The sequence below is a fragment of the Ailuropoda melanoleuca genome, unplaced genomic scaffold, assembly GCF_002007445.2.
Source record: "Ailuropoda melanoleuca isolate Jingjing unplaced genomic scaffold, ASM200744v2 unplaced-scaffold11384, whole genome shotgun sequence".
Classification (NCBI taxonomy): Eukaryota; Metazoa; Chordata; class Mammalia; order Carnivora; family Ursidae; genus Ailuropoda; species Ailuropoda melanoleuca.
The window spans coordinates 925,164-944,748 of record NW_023179820.1 but is presented as its reverse complement, the minus strand read 5'-3'; the positions used below and the strand labels follow the sequence as shown (position 1 = coordinate 944,748).

The 19,585-nt window shown below is 38.2% G+C and overlaps 1 protein-coding gene across 9 annotated transcripts in view; it reads left to right on the top strand.

Moving 5' to 3' along the window:
- PRKDC (protein kinase, DNA-activated, catalytic subunit) overlaps window positions 1-19,585 on the top strand; it is a 247,506-nt gene that overhangs the window by 64,051 nt on the left and 163,870 nt on the right. For 8 of the 9 annotated variants that reach the window (XR_004622659.1, XM_034650151.1, XM_034650152.1 and 5 more), the window contains 5 exons: window positions 269-495; window positions 8,177-8,271; window positions 9,392-9,491; window positions 10,618-10,751; window positions 15,639-15,893. Coding sequence is in view for 8 of the 9 variants with exons in the window: in XM_034650151.1 (XP_034506042.1) it covers window positions 269-495; window positions 8,177-8,271; window positions 9,392-9,491; window positions 10,618-10,751; window positions 15,639-15,893 (811 nt within the window). In the remaining variant the exon portion in view is untranslated. The remainder of the gene's footprint in view (window positions 1-268; window positions 496-8,176; window positions 8,272-9,391; window positions 9,492-10,617; window positions 10,752-15,638; window positions 15,894-19,585) is intronic. The other variant, XM_034650155.1, reaches the window with a different exon arrangement.

The following is a 19,585-nucleotide window of genomic DNA, read 5'->3' as shown; positions in this document are numbered from 1 at the left end:
ATCCCAGGACCCTGGGATCATAACCTGAGCCAAAGGCAGAAGCTTAACTGACTGAGCCACCCAGGCGCCCTGCTTCTTAGTTTTTTTAAAAGAAAGTGTTTTCCTTATGTCAGAAGGACACTAGAGTTTAGATTCTAAACAATCTGAGCGGTTTTACCTAGTGCTTTTTTTCTCTTGAATAGTGCTCTAAATTAATTTTCACAATATGCTGTAGTTATGCTCAGAGAAGACCAGGGTGTTCAAATTGTCATCTTATGTTTTGTTTTAGGATGGAATTGTAGACTCTGTTGACAGTACTTTAAGAGATTTTTGTGGTTGGTGTATTCGTGAATTCCTCAGATGGTCCATTAAGCAGACAACACCACAGCAGCAGGAAAAAAGTCCAGTAAACACCAAATCGCTTTTCAAGCGACTGTACAGCTTTGCGCTTCACCCCAATGCTTTCAAGAGGCTAGGAGCATCCCTTGCCTTTAATAATATCTATAGAGAATTCAGGTGAGTAAGCCACATGACAGGGAAGAATATAAAATAAGCTCTTGAAATTTTTAGTAGTGATTGTGAAAAGTGACTGCTATTTATGTACTCCATGTATTCATATATCAGGCATTTAGTTAACTGTTATGTGTCAGGTGCTGTGCTATTTTCTGAGGATTAAAAAATGAGTTAAAATGCAGTTCACATTCAGGAAGCTCAGAAACTACTGAGAAATACATACAAACATAATACCACAGCACTGTTGTAAATGGAACAGAAGACATAATCTTTGGAGCACCTGGCCAGTCTCACTATGCTCCCTTCCAAACTTCTAACTCCACAGTTAAAGAAAATAAAATGTCTTTATCTCCTTATATAACATCCTATTTTTTATCTCTACCCTATCCCTTTGGTCTGAAATGCCATGGCTGATTTATTTACCCTTTAAGCTTCATCTAAGTATAAATGCTACAGGAAGACTTCTTAACCTACTCAAGCTGGGTTAGATACTCCTCTTCTGTGCTCCAAAGAGTAGTGTTTGTTCATTCATTTATTGTTATTAAGAATATTATATGCCAGGCACTGTGCCAAATGCTTGTGATAAAAAGATATAGTCATTCATGAGGGTTGCATTTAAAAAAAGAGATTGGTAATAATTAATCACACAGATAATTGTAAAACTTGTTGCTGAAATCAGTTCTTTGAAGTAGTAGTAGATGGTTACAAGTAATCTTATAATGAGGAGCCTGACGTTGTTTGGTCCAGATAGTTTCTCTCAGGAAATGACAGTTATGATAAAGATGAGAGGAACAGTTGTAAAGAGAAGAAAGATGATAGAAAGAGAGAAATGATGGATAGATGGATGGATAGGAAACTGTGTGTGTGTGTGTGTGTGTACATGTGCATGTTTATATGAAAATTGACAAGAGTTTGAGGCCACAGTGGTTTTTTTAAGCTTTTTAAATTGTGAAACTTATATGTACAGAAGAATGTTTAAAGCATATATATGAATCTGTCACCATTTTCAGATGACATGGTATTATATATAGAAAACCCTAAAGACTTCGCCAAAAAACTATTAGAACTAATAAATGAATTCAGTAAAGTTGTAGGACACAAAATCAATATACACAAATCTATTGCATTTCTATACTTTAATAGCCAATTATCAGGATGTGAAATTAAGAAAAAAATCCCATTTATAATTGCATCAAAAAGAATAAAATACCTAGGAATAAATTTAACCAAGGAGGTGGGAGACCTGTACATTAAAAACCATAAGACATTGGTGAAAGCAACTGAAGAAGACACAAATCAGTGGGAAGATGTATCACGCTCATGGATTGGAAGGATTTATATTGTTAAAACGTCTATACTCCCCAAAGCAATCAACACATTCAGTGCAGTCCCTATCAAAATTCTAATGGCATTTTTTGCAGAAACCAAACAACCCTAAAATTTGTGTAGAAATACAAAATACATTGAAGAGCCAAAGCAATCTTGAGAACAAAGAACAAAGTTGGAGGCATCATGCTCCCCAGTTTCAAACTATACTACAAAAGCTGTAGTAATCAGAACAGTGTGGTATTGGCATAAAACAGGTCAATGAAACAAAATAGAGAGCCTTGAAACAAACCCATGCGAACACGGTCAATTAATTTTTGACTCAGGAGCCAAGAATAAACAGTGGGAAAAAAAGGACAGTCTCTTTACTTCATGTTGGTGTTGGGAAAACCAGACAGCCACATGCAAAAGAATGAAACTAGACTAGTATCTTACACCATACACAAAAATTAACTCAAAATGGATTAAGGACTTGAATGTAAGACCTGAAACCATAAAATTCCTGGAAGAAAACATGTGGTAAGCTGTTTGACATCAGGTGTTTTTTTTTTTTTTAAGATTTTTTTTATTTATTTGACACAGAGGGACAGCCAGCGAGAGAGGGAACACAAGCAGGGGGAGTGGGAGAGGAAGAAGCAGGCTCTCAGCGGAGGGAGCCTGATGTGGGGCTTGATCCCAGAACGCTGGGATCACGCCCTGAGCCGAAGGCAGACGCTTAACGACTGAGCCACCCAGGCGCCCCTGGCATCAGTTTTGACAACGTTTTGGTTTTAACTCCAAAAGCAGAGGCAAAAAAAGCAAAAATAAATATGTGGGACTGTATCAACTAAAAGATCCTGTGTGGCACAGGAAACCATCAATAAAATGGAATGGTGACAAAAGGTGATCACTATCACTAGTCATCAGGACAATGCAAATCAAACCACAATGAGATTAGAATGGCTATTATGAAAAAGACAACAAATAACAAATGTTGGCAAGGATGTAAAAAAAGGGGAACCCTTGTGCTCTGATGATAGGAATGTAAACTGACACAGCCACTATGGAAAATAGTATGGAGGTTCCTCAATAATTAGAAGTACCATATGATCCAGCAATTCCCCTTTTGGGTATTTATCCAAAGGAAATGAAACATTCAAAAAGATGTATGCACCCCCATGATTATTGCAGCATTATTTAAAATAGCCAAAATATGGAGAGTGTCCATCAGGGGATGAATGGATAAAGAAAATGTGGTATATGTATACAATGGAGTATTATTCAGCCCTAAAAAAAAGGAAATCATACCATCTGTGAAAACATGGATGGACCTTGAGGGCATTATGTTAAGTAATATAAGTCAGACAGAGAAAGACAAATTCCTATGGTCTTATTATTTGTGAAATCTTAAAAAAAAAAAAAAAGACAAACTCATGGGTACAGAGAACAGATTGGTGGTTGCCACAGGCTGGGAAGAGGGTTAGGCAAAATGGGTGATGGGTCAAAGGTACAAACTTCCAATTATGAAATAAATAAGTCATAGGGGTATACAGACATGCCTCATTTTATTGTGCTTCATTTTTTTTTTTAAAGATTGTATTTATTTGAGAGAGAGTGAGAGAGAGCAGGGTGGGGGCAGAGGGAGAAGCAGACTCTCTCTCATCTGAGCAAGGAGCCTGATGGTGGAACTCGATCCCGGGACTCCAATATCATGACCTGAGCGGGAGACAGACGCTTAACCGACTGAGCCACCCAGACACCCCTTATTTTGCTTCATTTTATTTCTCTTCACTGATAATGCATTTTTTACAAATTGACCTTGAGTAGGTCTATTGGCACTACTTTTCCAACGTTTACTCACTTTGTATCTCTTATGTTTTGGTACGTTATTTTAAACTTTTTCATTATTCCTGTATTTGGCATGGTGATCTCTGATGTTGATCTTTGATATAACTATTGTAATTGTTTTGGGGTGCCTTGAATTGCTCCCATATAAGACAATGAGCTTAACTGATGTTGTGTGTGTTTTGACTGCTCCACCAGCTGACTGTTCCCCTATCTCTCTCCCTCTCCTCGGACCCTCCATTCCCTGAGATGCAACAATGTTGAAATTAGGACAATTAATAACCCTACAATGGCCTCTAAGTGTTAAAGTGAAAGGAAGTGTTGCACATCTCTCAATTTAAATCAGAAGCTAGAAATGATTAAGCTTAGTGCGGAAGGCATATCAAAAGCCAAAACAGGCCAAAAGCTAGGCCTCTTACACCTGTTAAACAAGTAGTGAATGCCAAGGAGAAGTTCTTGAAGAAAATTAAAGCTGACACTCCATTGAACACATGGATGAAAAGGAAGCGAAACGGACTTACTGCTGATACTAAGAAAGTTGTAATGGTCTGGATAGAAGATCAGAATAGCCATAAAACTCCCTTAAGCCAAAGCCTAATCCAGATCAAGGCCCTAACTCTCTTCAGTTCTATGCAGTGAGAGAGGTAAGAAAGCTGCAGAAGAAAAGTCTGAAGCTACCAGAGGATCCATGAGGTTTCAGGAAGGAAACCGTTTTCCTAACATTCAAGTGCAAGATGAAGCAGCAAGTGCTGATGCAGAAGCTGCAACAAGTTATCTGGAAGATCCAGCTCAGATAATTAATGAAGGTGCCTACACTAAGCAACAGATTCTCAGTGTAGATGAAACAGCCTTCTACTAGAAGAAAAATCCATCTAGTACTTTCATAGCTAGAGAGGAGAAGTCAGTGCCTTGCTTCCAAGCTTCAAAGGACAGACTGACTCTCCCGTTAGAGGCTAATGTAGCTGGTGACTAAGAGCCAGTACTGATTTACTATTCTGAAAAACCTAGAGCCCTTCAGAATTATGCTAAATTTACTCTGCCTGTACTCTCTAAATGGAACAACAAAGCCTGGATGATAGCACATCTGTTTACAACCTGGTTTACTGAATATTTTAAGCCTACTGTTGAGAACTGCTCAGAAACAAAGATTCCTTTCAAAATATTACTGCTCAGTGACAATGCACCTGGTCACCCAAAAGCTCTGATGGAGAGATACCATGAGATTATTTGTTTTCATGCCTGCTAACACAGTACCTATTCTGCAGTTAATGGATCAAAGAGTAATTTTGACTTTCAAGTCAAGATATATATTTCGTAAGGCTATAGATGCCATCGAGAGTGATTCCTCTGATGAATCCGGGCAAAGTAAATTGAAAATCTGGAAAGGATTCACCATTCTAAACACCATTAAGAACGTTCGTGATTCATGGGAAGAGGTCAAGACATCAGCATTCACAGGGGTTTGGAAGAAGTTGATTCTAACCCTCATGGATGACTTGATAGGGGTTTAAGACTTCAGTGGAGGGAGTAACTTCAGATGGGGTGAAAAGAGCAAGAGAGCCAGAATCAGAAGTGAAGCCTGCAGGTATGACTGAATTGCTGCAATCTCACGACAAAACTTTAATGGATGAGGAGTTGCTTCTTCGGGATGAGCAAAGAAAGTGGTTCTTTGAGATGGACTCTACTCCTGGTGAGGATGCTGTGAAGATTGTTGAAATGACAGTAGAGGATTTAGGGTACTGTATAAACTTAGTTGGTAAAGCAGTGGTGGGGTTTGAGAGGATTTCAGTTTTGAAAGAGATTCTGCTGTGGGTGAAATGCTACCAAGTAGCATCACATGCTGTAGAGAAATTGGGTCTGAAAGAAAGAGTTGATATACGCAGCAAACTTCTCTGTTGTCTTATCTGAAGAAATTGTCACAGCCACCCAACCTTGAGCAGCCACGAACCTGATCGGTCAACACTAGCCATCAACATCGAGGCAAGACCCTCCATCAGCAAAATGATTATGACTTGCTGAAAGCTCAGAAGATGGTTAGCATTTTTTAGCAATAAAGTATTTTTAATTAAGGAATATACATTTTTTTAGACATAATACTGTTGTGCACTTAATATACAGTACAGTGTAAACATAGCTTTTATATGCCCTGGGAAACCAAAAAATTCATTCTACTCCCTTTGTTGAGGTAATTGCTTTATTTTGGTTACCTGGAACCAAACTTGTAATATCTCTGAGGTGTACCCATAATGTAGAGTATGGTGACCATAGTTAATAATACTGTATTGCATATTTAAAATTTGCTAGGACAGTTAATTTTAAAAGTTCACATCACAAGGAAAAAAATTCTGTAATTGTATGGTGATCAATGTTAACTAGACTTATTGTGGTGATCATATTGTAATGTATACAAATACAGAGTCATTATGTTGTACTCCTGGAAATAATATAATGTTATATGTCAAGTATGCCTCAGGTTAAAAAAAACTGTAGAGTGTACTGAATAGTGATAAAACGAGTTTTTGTATACTCACCACCTAGGTTAAGAAATAGAGTATTAATAGACCTTCCTCTGCTCTGAACTAATCATTCTTCCTTCATGTTACTTATTCCCTTGTTTGTCTTTTTTGTTTCATTTTGTATGTATGTACCCTAAATGATATACTTTTGCATTTTGGAAAGCTGTAAAGGTCAGTGTTTTCGCTGTTAGGTAAAGTATCCTGGGATATTCTGTTCAGTGGAGGCTAGTTTCAGCTTCCATGAAAGATTACAGGAGCCCATTCCAAGGAATTAGTGACAAGGTTCATGTTAGTTTTGGGAAGCAGAGCTCTCCAGAGTGGTGTGAAGTAGACCACAACTGACATCTGGGAGAAATACCGTCTTGAGAGTGTGGACTGCCCTTTAAATTCTGTATCTCAGTTTCCATTGGTTCACCGCACATGGCAGGAGCATGTCAAAGCAAAATTCTCTTGTGTGATAAATGAGCACTGTCAGCTGATCCAGTTAGAACATGGACAGGAGAAGAACTTTAAGTACCTGGTCATGGGAGGCCAGATTAAGAGAGGAATTTGGGCCATCTTATGTATAGGTTGAAAAATCCATACTGTGGTGTTTCGGTGGAGATAGCTGTTACAAGTCTCTTCCTTGGGTCCCTGCTCACCTATCATGTCTGGATCTCCTTGCCTCTCCTCTTGGATGTCCCCTTTACTTCCCGGTGTTTGATCTTTTGTTTCCTTTTCCTCTCTTGTCTTCCTTTTTGGATACTGATTTGTTGGATCACATTTGAATTGGCTTTTTGAGAAAAGGTGCATTGAGTGATAAATTTTTTGACATCTTGCATGTTGAATAATATAAATACAAGTTCTGTTGTTTCCTTTCTGCATGCTAATGAACTGCTTTGTACACCTTTCTTTGGAAACACAATTCTAGGGCATCATTTTGTCATGTCATTTCTCTGCTTACCTACTTTAGTTGGTGTTGATACCTAAGCTAAATACTATTATACTCAGCCTGGGTCTTTTAAGACCCCTTCCCCCAACTTTTGCAGTCTCATCACAAACTGCTCTTCCAAGTGAACCTTTTCTTCTAGCTTTGCCGTTTGCTTGCTCTCTCTAGAGTTCTTCATCTTGCCTCCATGTCTTTGCCCATACCACACATTTATCGGTAATGCCCTTTATTTTCAGTGTCAGACTGGGGTGTGTGACACTAGGGGAAATATGGAGCTTGTGGAACTCTGACAGGCCTTGCCCCTCCTAGGATTCAACCTTAAAAAAAAGAAACTAGGACAGTATTTCTGCCAAACCAACACCAGTTTGTAATGTTCTAAATGCTCTCCATCCTCCAGCACCTCACCCCATTCTGTTTGTTCCAGGAACGTGCTCCTTCCCAGTGGGCCGTGCAGTGACCCAGGACTTCCATCACACAAGTAGAAATTCCAATTTGTACTTCTACTTACTCATTTACCGTCCTGTGTTAGGAAGGAGCAGATTTTCGAGGGAGAGTTCTGCCCTCTGCCCTTCACCCACCCATGAGTTTACTCTATAAAAGAAGATGGTCCACAGACATTGTTGATTGAATTAATTACTTTCATGTGCCTGATGTGCTTGTAAAAGGCTTAGCGTTTACTATTGGTGTTGACTTACTTTTTTGGATAGGGTGAGAGCGCTTGAAATTCTTTTATTTTGAAAGAATGTGGGTATGGTATGAGACCTTCTTTTCTATTAATTTTAATGAGGTATGTGGAAGTGTGGTTAGAACAGTGGTTCTGAGGTTATGTGCTATGAGCAGTTCTACAGACGGAATGGTCCTTGTGCGCAGAGAAAAAGCCAGTGTTGCCTCTTTTGGTTTGTGTAGTTTTTGGTCTCCTCTTGAGGAAGTTTTCTTCTTTGGGAAGTATTTTAGGTTGCTTTACGTTTCAAAATTTGAGCCATTTTTTTAAAAAATTAATTTATGTATTCTTGGATAACATTACTTTTTTCCCTTGTCACTCCTGCTTTACTATTTTCCTAGATGAGTTTCAGTATTCTTTATTTTACAGGGAAGAAGAATCTCTGGTAGAAGAGTTCGTGTTTGAAGCGTTGGTTACATACCTGGAAAGTCTGGCGTTAGCACACGCAGATGAGAAATCCTTAGGTGGGTCTTTTTTGAGGTTTTCGTTTGCACACCAGTTCTGTTTGCCTGACAAATCTATAAGAGCTTTTCCACTCAGGGGTTAAGCCTCAAGTATTTCTCTCATAACGTGTTTTCTTTTCTCCCGTCTCCCATTTAGGGTAATAAGTGTGAAGGATAGACTTAAAGTAGCTAAGAGAGTAATAAATCGCAATCTTTACAATTAAGTTCTGTCCAGCAGGTATTATGAACATCCTGGAATTTCTGGGCTGAAATCTTCTTAGACGTCTTACCCAGAGAACGTAAGCGACTGGTCTAGGTCACATAGCTGTGCGGCAGAACTGCTCTTTCACTTACCCAGATTTTATTTTGTTTGTTTTTTCAAAACACAGGTTGAGCTCTATTATCCTTCATGTTGATAGCCTACTATGGGTAAAAATGCTTAAAAGTTAGCTCTTGTCATCAAAGAGCTTAAAATTGCTTTATCTTGACAGCTTATATAGGTGAATTTTCTCAACAAGTGAAACTTAACTCTTAAAAATTACTGCTATATTTTCAAAGCATAGAAAGAAAACTTTTCTTGGTTACAGAACTCAAGTTAAGTTCTGTAAGGCTCCTTTCCTAAATAACCCGAGATGTCTGTGGATGGTTTTACTAATGGTTCTCCTATAGTGGCTATATTATTAAGCTATCATATGGCTTAACCTACATAAGAAGAAGGGGAGGTCAAGGAATTTATACCCCTTAAATAATAGATTTAAATTGAGGTAAATAGGATCTGGACTGGTATGTGAGTTTTGGAATACCCATAGAGTCTCTTCCACCTCAAATGCATTATGTGAAGCTGTGCTTTGACTGGCTGGGGGCTGGTGAAGCAGTTTCTCATTAGGTGCAGTATTGCTGTAAGTGTGTTTGTGCATGTGCACTATACTATCCTGCAATCTTGAATGTGGGTTTTGTTTTTATTTTGGGACAATGTAAATCCTTTATTTAAAATTTGTTTTCTGAGGGATGAAACAATATTAACTCTATTGTAAAATTACCCTTTTAGTTAAAAAACTAGGTCAATAAACTTATAATGCTATTTTATTAACAATAATCAGCTATATCTCCTTTGGAAATATATTTTTATACTTGAGAACAGGTACAATTCAACAATGTTGTGATGCCATTGATCACCTAAGGCGTATCATTGAAAAGAAGCACGTATCTTTAAACAAAGTAAAAAAGCGACGTAGGCCACGGTAGGTGATACTGCTTCCTTTTTAATTTTTTTTTCCACCATAAAACTAATTCTCAGTTAGTAAAAAAGAATTTGGAAGGAATGTGTGGAAACATAAAGAATTAATTTCCTAAACAAGGAATGAGTGGAAATAGGAGTCCATTTCTTGGACACTAAAAAGCTTTGTGTTTGAAAATGTTTGGTTTAAGGTACAAATTTGCAACAGACATTCATTTTATCTGCACTAATTTTGAATACATATTTGGTGTGGAATTATTTGACCAGAAAATGTATGAACTATTATGGAGTAAATTTGAAATATAAAAACTGAAGTATTGACGTAGTAGCATTTTAACCGTGATGGAATTATAGAATTATGAAATGAAGCTACCCAAAGCCAAGGCTGGCTTACTAACCAGTGGTATCCAGTCTTTGCTGTTAATTCCATCCTAGTAAGGTCTCATTCTCCAAAAGAATGGGGTATGCTATGCATCAGTCCCTCCAGATCTGTGCAGGGTGTCGGAGGGGGGGTCTGCTGGCTGCTACCACTCTGCAGAAGCATTGGCACACGTAGATTGGATATTAATATTTTCCCTGTTGTTTTAAAATTGCTTCCTTCAGATCCTGTTGTTAACTTTTGACCTCTCTAGATCATTGGTTCTCAAACTGAAACCTCCATCGGAATTACCTTGTTAAAACACAGGTTGCTGGGTTTTGCCCCCAGAATCTTTCAGTAGGTCTGGAGTGGGGCCAAGAATTTACATTTTCTGCCAGGTTTACAGATAATATTGATGCAGCTGGGTGAGGGACCACAATTTGAGAAACACTACTTTAGATTTCAAATCCCCCTTTGTTTTAAGGTACATTGAAAAGGAAACATGAAAACATTGGTGCTGTTGTTTTAAGAAATGCTTTTTAATTTTCCCTCAGTTAAAAAAAAAATGAAGGTAAGCAGCATTTAGGACCTATTTAACCTGTGACATTTCGATGGTATACTAGTGATAATATATTAAAAATAAATTGAATGCCTTTTGATGAAGTTTCTACATGTATTAGGCAAAATTGAGTTAATGGTTTCTAGACTCTCGGATCAGCTAAATGCTAAATGTTGGGACATGTATTAAATATAGTGTGTTATCTCCATTTAGAGGATTTCCACCTGCAGCGTCATTGTGTTTAATGGATGTGGTCCAGTGGCTGGTAGCCCACTGTGGGAGGCCCCAAACAGAATGTCGACACAAATCCATAGAACTCTTTTATAAATTTGTTCCTTTATTGCCAGGTATTGTGATCTTTATGTCCTATAAATTATGGGTTTTGCTCTTACTAGTAGTAAAAGAGATGCGTATTTATTTAAAATGTAACCTTTCCATTATTTAGATGAATGTAACAAGTAATATATTCCTAATAAAAAGGTAAGTATGTTCAGTAACCATTACAGATCATTTGTATGACAAAGGATAAATAAACTGCGGGGTGTACATTTCTCAAAGATTTATAGAAGGAAAGAAAAAATTCTATTTTGATGTCAAATGATGTAGAGTAAGTAAATTTAGAATTTCCCACTATCTTTTTTGTTCTGCATTTTTGCTTTTTTATTTCATTTAAAGGAAATGAAGAAGGCTTGGATAACTGTGCATTTGTTAACGTGATATTCAGTTAATAGTGAAATAATGCAGTTGTTTTATTTCACCATGTGATTAATTAACTGCTAAACTGCTAAATCTAAATGATCTTGTGATATTAAAGGAAAGCAACGAACCTATGTATTTTAATAATTATTGCACTAAGCCATTAAATTATACTTACAGACTTGAAATAATTACTAAATTTTTTAGTATAGGAATAAATGTATTGTTCTGTTTTCTCCACTAAGTCCAGACCGAGGTTTGGGAGTGTAGGTGTGGGGAAAATGCCTCAGAACAGACCCAGGCCCTGGCTTCCTCCTGTGGAATGCACTGTGCAAGAGTCCAGAACCAAGATATGCTATGGTGTCTGGATAAGAAAGGTCATGGTACACTACAAATCATGAGGAAGAGCCAGTTCTTTTTAGAAAATAGGGTGGAGTACCACTTTGGGGCTTTTTCCTCATGGAAGAGGAGGGGACAATTACTTGATATAATTCTAAAACTTAGAAGATTCTGTATTTTGTTATACTATGGAATGTATTATGATGTTATACACTATAGATTTATATAGCATATATTGCAGTTGTATTAGTACTACATATATTCTTTGGTATATAAATATTTGTATTTATTTGTCTCCTATAATTTTATATATATAGTGGTAATGTGTATTTGGATTTTTAATGTACAGAATTGTTTAAGAAACACCACTAATATTTTATATTTGCTTATTGCTTTTAGTTAGCAAAGTTAGTCTTATACGTTGTCATTCTCACAATACTCCTGTAAAGTCCATAAAGACTGGATGGGGTGGAGGGGTGGGGCACGTTTTCCTTATTTTTAAATGAAACTTTGGCCCAGATGTTGTATGGGTGGAACTACTAGTTGGCAGACCTTTCCTCCCTTCCGGTTGGATCTTTGACTCTCCTGCACCCTGCACAATTTCTAGTGATGTGAGCTTGACTGATCCTAGACATTTCTATTGTTCCTCTCAGTTGCCACAATAGAGGCCTCACATATTTTCAATGAAATAAGTAGAGCTATGCTTCTCAGAATTGTTTCCATTACACAAAGGATGCCAAGTAGCAGGTGAACCTTGCCCTGCTGCCAACGTACACTTTGTATAAAACAAATGAACATTCCTTCACTTATGCTTCTCTGTGCCCTCTAATGTTGCATACACCTTTCTCTCTGCTGTTTTCCCCCCAGTGTTTTTTTTTTCTTAAGTTTTTATTTTAATTCCAGTTAGTTAACATACAGTGTCATATTAGTTTCAGTATACAATATAATAATTCAGGAATATATATATTACCTGGTGCTCATGATATCAAGTACACTCCTAATCCCCACAACCAATTTAACTGATCCTTCCAACCCCACTCCTGCCTGGTAACCACGAGTTTTTTTCTTTATAGTTGAGTCTGTTCCTTGGTTTGCCCCTTTTTCCCCCCATATGTTCGTTTGGGGTTTTTTTTTGTTTGGCTAGTTTTTTAAAAGATTTTATTTATTTGAGAAAGAAAGCACAATCAGGGGAGGGACAGAGGGAAAAGCAGAGCCCACTGAGCAGGGAGCCCAACGTGGGGCTCAATTCCAGGACCCCAGGATCATAATCTGACCTGAAGGCAGATGTTTAACTGACTCAGTTAACATTGTTAACAAAACATTGTTTTGTTTCTTAAATTCCACCTACGAGTGAAATCATACGGTGTTTGTCTTTTTCTGACTGACTTTCTTGCCTAGCATAATGCTCTCTAACTCCATGCTTGTCATTGCAAATGGCAAGATTTCATTCTTTTTTATGGCTGAGTAATATTTATACTACATTTTCCTTATCTACTCATTAGTCAGTGGACACTTGGGCTCCTTTTATATCTTGGTTGTAAACAGTGCTGCCCTCAGTGGTTTTTGTTTTGTTTTGCTTTTTAAAGAGGGATTGAGAGGGGTGGAGGGAGAGAGAATTTCAGGCAGGCTCTATACCCAGTGCAGAGCCCAACACGGGGCTCAGTTGATCACACAACCCTGACATCATGACCTGTGCCAAAATCAAGGGTTGGACGCTTAACCAACTGAGCCACCCAGGTGCCCCACTCCTAGTGGTTTTTAAGGGACAATGTTAGGTGTCCCTTTAGATCAGAAGTCCTGTGTCCTGAAAGAGTACACTGTTGTCGGGGGTGCTGGACAACACCCAGATCAGTGGGCCACAATGACAAGTACAGGCATGTCCCTATGACGTGTCAGGGGCTTCTGACTGCCGAGACTCATGTTGGACAGAAAGCCAGGGTGACAGCAGCCATAGTTCAGAGGAGGAGAGTGAGAAGGAGGCAGGGATCTGGGAAGGTTCCCAGCAATCTAAATTATGCTTTCCCAGGCTGTCTCTTGGTCCGCATGTTCCCTTATCCTCTTCTTTTTCTATACCTGTCTCTCTCTCTCCTTTCTGTCCTTTCTCTTCTCTGACTGTTAACAAGCATTTGATATAGAACTTAAATATTATTTTTACTCATCATTTTATTTTCTTTTTCAATATTTAGTGAAAATAATGGAATGTTTAATAGTTCTCTCTAAAACAACCCTGAAAACATGATATTAAATCTTTTACTTATACAGTGATGATAGATATATTTTAACACAAGAGGAAAACTATTTCTTCTTCTTACTACATCAGAAATACATTAGTGTTTCGCAGTCTTCTCTAACTTCATTAGAATCAGGATGATTTGACCTGTAGAGAGTCACTGATTTCAGAGCATACAAAATACAGTTTAATGTTTTTTCTTTAGTTTAGAAAATGATTAATATCTAAAGGAGAAAAATGTCTTTTGAAAAGCAAATAATTTGGGGCTCCTGGGTGGCTCAGTTGGTTGAGCATCTGCCTTTGGTTTGGTCACGATCCCAGGGTCCTGGGATTGAGTCCCGCATCAGGCTCCCTGCTCAGCTGTGAGTCTGCTTCTCCCTCTCCCTTTGCTGCTTCCCCTGCTTGTGTGTGCACCCTCCCCCCGCCCCGTCAAATAAATACAATTTTTTTTTAAGATTTTATTTATTTATTTATTTGACAGAGAGAGAGAGACAGCCAGCGAGAGAGGGAACATAAGCAGGGGGAGTGGGAGAGGAAGAAGCAGGCTCTTAGCAGAGGAGCCTGATGTGGGGCTCAATCCCAGAACGCTGGGATCATGCCCTGAGCCGAAGGCAGACGCTTAACGACTGCGCCACCCAGGCACCCCAATAAATGAAATCTTTTAAAGAAATGAAGATAAAACAGATAATTCAGCCCTTTTATTTAATAAAATCTGCCCTTAACTGAGTGATAGATGCTATTCTAAGCATTTTTTCAAATATTAATTACTTAATTCATTTACTCTTCATAGGAACCCCAGAGGTAGATAGTGTTAGGATTCTCATTTACAGATGAGGAAACCGGGAGACGAGAGGCCAGGTGCATATACCTGGGAAGTAGGATAGGAACTTAACTTGAGAGTCATTGTGCTCTTCTTGTGTTTATCCTTTAAATTACCCTACGATCCAGCAGTTGCACTACTGGGTATTTACCCCATAGATACAGACGTAATGACCAGAAGGGCCATATGCACCCCTATGTTCATAGCAGCATTGTCCACAATAGCTAAACTGTGAAAGGAGCCAAGATGCCCTTCAACAGATGACTGGATTAAGAAGCTGTGGTCCACATATACAATGGAATATTACTCAGCCATCAGAAAGAAGGATTTCTCAACATTTGCATCAACATGGATGGGACTGGAGGAGATTCTGCTAAGTGAAATAGGTCAAGCAGAGAAAGACAGTTATATGGTTTCACTTATTTGTGGAACATAAGGAATAGCATGGAGGAGATTAGAAGGAAGAGAAAAATGAAGGGGGGGGAGTCAGAGAGACGAACCATGAGAGACTCTGGACTCCCGGAAACAAACTGAGGGATTTGGGGGGGTGGGTGGGAGGATGGGTTGGCCCAGTGAAGGGTATTAAGGAGGGCACGTATTGCATGGAGCACTGGGTGTTATGCAAACAGTGAATCATGGAGCACTACATCAAAAACTAATGATGTACTATATGGTGACTAACATAATTAAAAAATTTTAAAAAAATTACTCCTGAATTAAAGGGATAACAGTTTTCAAGAAAAAAGGCAAGGGAAAGGATATGATGTTTGTAGCTGTTCAAATCGTATCCAACCATTTTTATAATGTTTAACTGAAGAGAGTGGCTTTGGTGGAAATACCTGCTTGGCAGTAATTACAGTGAAACAAGTTGTGATTGCTATAGTTTAAAAAAAAGAGAAAAGATTATCCCTTATTCTGAAATTGTACTGCTCTGGTATGTATTTTATATGGGACTTTTATGGAAACGATATTTGAAATACTGTGATATTGCCTGTCTTGTTCTGTTCTGATTATGTTTAACATATCAGACTTTCAATTCTTTTTTTTTATTATTGGGGGATGTTATTTTTGATTAGGCACCATGATTAGATTAATATTAATTATGTGAAAGTTATTTAATGTGTATTTTAATCTTGTTTCTTTTTTAAGGCAACCCATCCCCTTCTTTATGGCTGAAAGATATTCTCAAGAACAAAAATACTTCCTTTCTCATAAACATATTTGAGGGGGGAGGAGGAGATTGTGATCGGCCATCAGGCATCCTTGCTCAGCCTACCCTCTTCCATCTTCAAGGGCCATTCAGCCTGAGAGCTGCCCTGCAGTGGATGGACATGCTTCTGGCGGCTCTAGAGTGCTACAACACATTCATTGAAGAGAAAACCCTTGAGGCATCTGAGGTCCTGGGTAGGTAAAACCTACACCCCACGTTACTGTGGTCCAGTTCTACCTGGAGTCATTCTGGGTGTTTAACTAGACAGGCACCACTGTCTCAGAATCACAAAAACAAAAGCGATAGCAGGGAGCATTAATTTAGTCCTTGCATTCTTGGAGCTCACAGTGAAGGCAGAGGTCTGGCTACATGACAGCACCGAAGCTACAGAAACCTGCCCAAAGTCTATATTTTCGTGCCCTGTTTACAGGTTCTTGATGACCCTTTTATCAAATAACCTTTTGAGGTTTTCATTTGCATATAGCAGATGAAAAGAGTTCTTCCTGGGTGCCTGGCTGGCTCAGTTGATAGAGCATGCAACTCTTTTTTTTTCTTTTTTCTTTTAGAGAGCGTGCAAGTGGGGTGGGGAGGGGTAGAGAGGCAGAGACAGAAGGAAAGAGAGAGGCAGAGAGGGGGCAGAGAGGCAGAGAGAGAGGGAGAGAAAGAATCTTAAATAGGCTCCACGCTCAGTGTGGAGCCAGATGTAGGGCTTGATCTCATGACCTGAGCCAAATGAAATCAAGAGTCAGAAGCTTAACTGACTGAGTCACCCAGACACCTGGAGCATGCAGTTCTTGATCTTAGGGGTGTAAGTTTGAGCCCCACATTGGGCGTAGAGATTACTGAAAAAAATAAAATCTTTAAAAAAAAGTTTATGGGGGCACTTGGATGGCACAGTCGGTTAAGCAGCTGACTCTTGGTTTTGGTTCAGGTCTGATCTCAAGGTCATGAGATGGAGCCCCACATTGGGCTCCATGCTCAGCACTGAGTCCGCTTCACATTCTCTGCTCCTCCTGTCTCTCTCTTCCTCTCTCAAATAAATAAATACATCCTTTAAAAAATGTTTATGAAATAAATGAGTTCTTCCTGACATGAGGCTCTTTGATCTTATTCTGTGGTTTTTGAGTAGCATGTCTTTACATGCTACTTATATGCTACTTACATTTTCCTATTCCTTAGTGTTTTTATTGTAGTATGATGATAATAGTGTTGCTTACAGAGGATAGACTACAGGGTAGAGTGTTTTGTGTGCTCCTTAGCCAGTGCTGGGAAGAAGGAGATGGCAGGCTCCATCCTTCTAGTGACCTAAATGGGACCTCGGAAGGCGGGAGATGGCTCCTGGGAGGTTCTCTGAGCAGGCTATTTTAGTCTTCAGGGGTTTCACCTAAATCCTCTCTCATGGGCTGAACATCCAACTTACCACTCAGAACATGTTCTGTAATGATTTTCAGTTCTGGTGGTGGCTGACTAAAGGAACTACCAGTCTCTAATTTTGTCAGAGGTGAAGTCTGTATTTTGGGAATTTGGGAGAAAGAACTAGGCTGTCTTGTCTTCCTTTTAGCTTGAGGAAGTTGGAACCAGACGTGGTGGGGAGTGTGTAATGTGTGTGCGTACACATGGTGGGGTTCAGGAAAACAAATTTTATGCTTTTTTGAGATTTGACTCTCTGACATGGGATTCTGCATGATTCTAGTATGGGATTCTCAGAAGGATAGGTCAGATAAGTTCTGAAACTTTAAAAACAGCAATAGTATAGCCGTTCACTTGCAAATGATACCTTAAATTTGTTGTTTTAAGAGATCTCATATATCATTATGAAAATCTCAACCAGGAAAAAAGCATAGGAAATATGTAAAACCCTCTCCCCTAAATGCATTACCAGTGACAAACACTAAGACAGTTTAGTGTTTACTTTTCTAAACTTTTTGTATGTATATAATATATATTTTAATTTTAATTTTATAACTGAGATTATTGCATGCTTTACTGTAATTTGATTTTTTTAAAAAAACTTAACTTTTAAACAGAAAACTTAACATATTAGATGTTTTTTATGTCAGTAACTATACCTCGAGCTAATTTAAATGACCACATATTAGTAAATTAGGCGAATGTGTCACAATTAAGCAGTCTTCAAACAGTTTTATTCATTTACCTTGTGAGGAGTGGAGAACATTAAAAACAGTGGACCTTCTTTCAAACTTGACAAAAAATTCCTTGTTGCTTTTCAGTTGTAATTTCTGGTGTGTCATAGATGTTGGCATTTTAACATAAAACTGTTAGCATTGCTTAAAAAATGTATTCAGTGGAGCCTAACAGCTTTAACAGTTTCTTTACTGGACATTTTGCATAGTTCCTGAATTACTCTTACCATTCCATACCCTTCACATTTTTTTTTATCCTAAGTATTTTGTGTTTTTATGCTTTTGTTTTTACTCATAACTCTATGTATTTGCAACAAAACGGTCTACATGTTATAGGTTTCTTCTGTGTTGCATTATCATTGCATTTGTTATTAGGTCATATGTTTATTACCACTATAATGATATAAGCATAATAAAAATTTTGTTGAATAATTATTACATATAAAAAGTAAAATTATATGGTTAGAATTCTATTTTTGTTTTGTATAGATTTTACCCAAAAAATAACTTGTTCACATAAAACAAATGCCATATTTGAATAATGCTAAAATGCTCATTTTTTTCCACATTTAGCATATCCGTAATTGGAATGTGTCATACAATCCCTGGTCTATTGGATTCAAGGATATTTGGTGTTTGAAAATGAAATTCCTAATATATTTTCTCTCATTTCTTTGAATACATAATGATCTGTCATCAAAATTATTTTTAATGATCTGTCAAGTTGGCAGTTTGATGAACTTAAATTTTATGGAAACAAAGAATTAGAAACCCTCAGACTTATAAAAGCATTCCTTATTTTTCAATTTTTTTTTTTTTTTAAGAATTTTATTTATTTATTAGAGAGCACGAAGGGGAGGAGGAGCAGAGGGAGGAGGAGAAGCAGACTCCTTGCTGAGCAGACAGCCTTGGGGCTCAATCCTAGGACTCCGGGATGGTGACCTGAGCTGAAGGCAGACGCTTAACCAACTGAGCCACCCAAGCGCCTCTATAAAAGCATTTCTTATTCAGTTATTACCTTTACTCTTTCAACGTGTACACCATTTTTAAAGATTGTCCCTTTGGGAGGTCTTTACACACTGGTATAAAGCTACAGTAAGACTGAGGAGAGGAGAAAGTTGCTTTGTCTTTCTTCTATAAGCAAGACTGGGCTAATTGTGAGAGAAGTAGGGTTGAGGGCCAGGAGAACCAGCACCTTCGTGTTTTTAGACATGTGAGATTTATGTAAAAGTCCATTTGGGAGTTGATGCAATTTTTTCCATAAAAAGACCGCTGCCAGAATTTGTTTCTCTGTTGTCCCTTTGAAGGACATTTTAGCTGTTTCTGTTTCTTCATTATTAAAATAATGCTACAATGAACATCCGTACAAACACAACTTTATAATTCTGCCTTTATTTCATTAGGATAAAATTTCAATGCTGGATCAAAGCATATGAGCTTTTTTAACATTTGACAGAAATTGGTGTGCTTTTCAAAAGCTTTTTCTGGGGGCACCTGGGTGGCTTAGCTATTAAGCGTCTGCCTTTGGCTCAGGTCATGATCCCAGGGTCCTGGGATCGAGCCCCGTGTCAGGCTCCCTGCTTGGCGGAAAGCCTGCTTCTCCCTCTCCCACTCCCCTTGCTTGTGTTCCCTCTCTCGCTGTCTCTCTCTCTCTCAAATAAATAAATAAAATATTTTTTAAAAAATTTAAAAAAATAAAAGCTTTTTCTGTTTGAATTTTGACTAAGAGTATATCGTGCCTA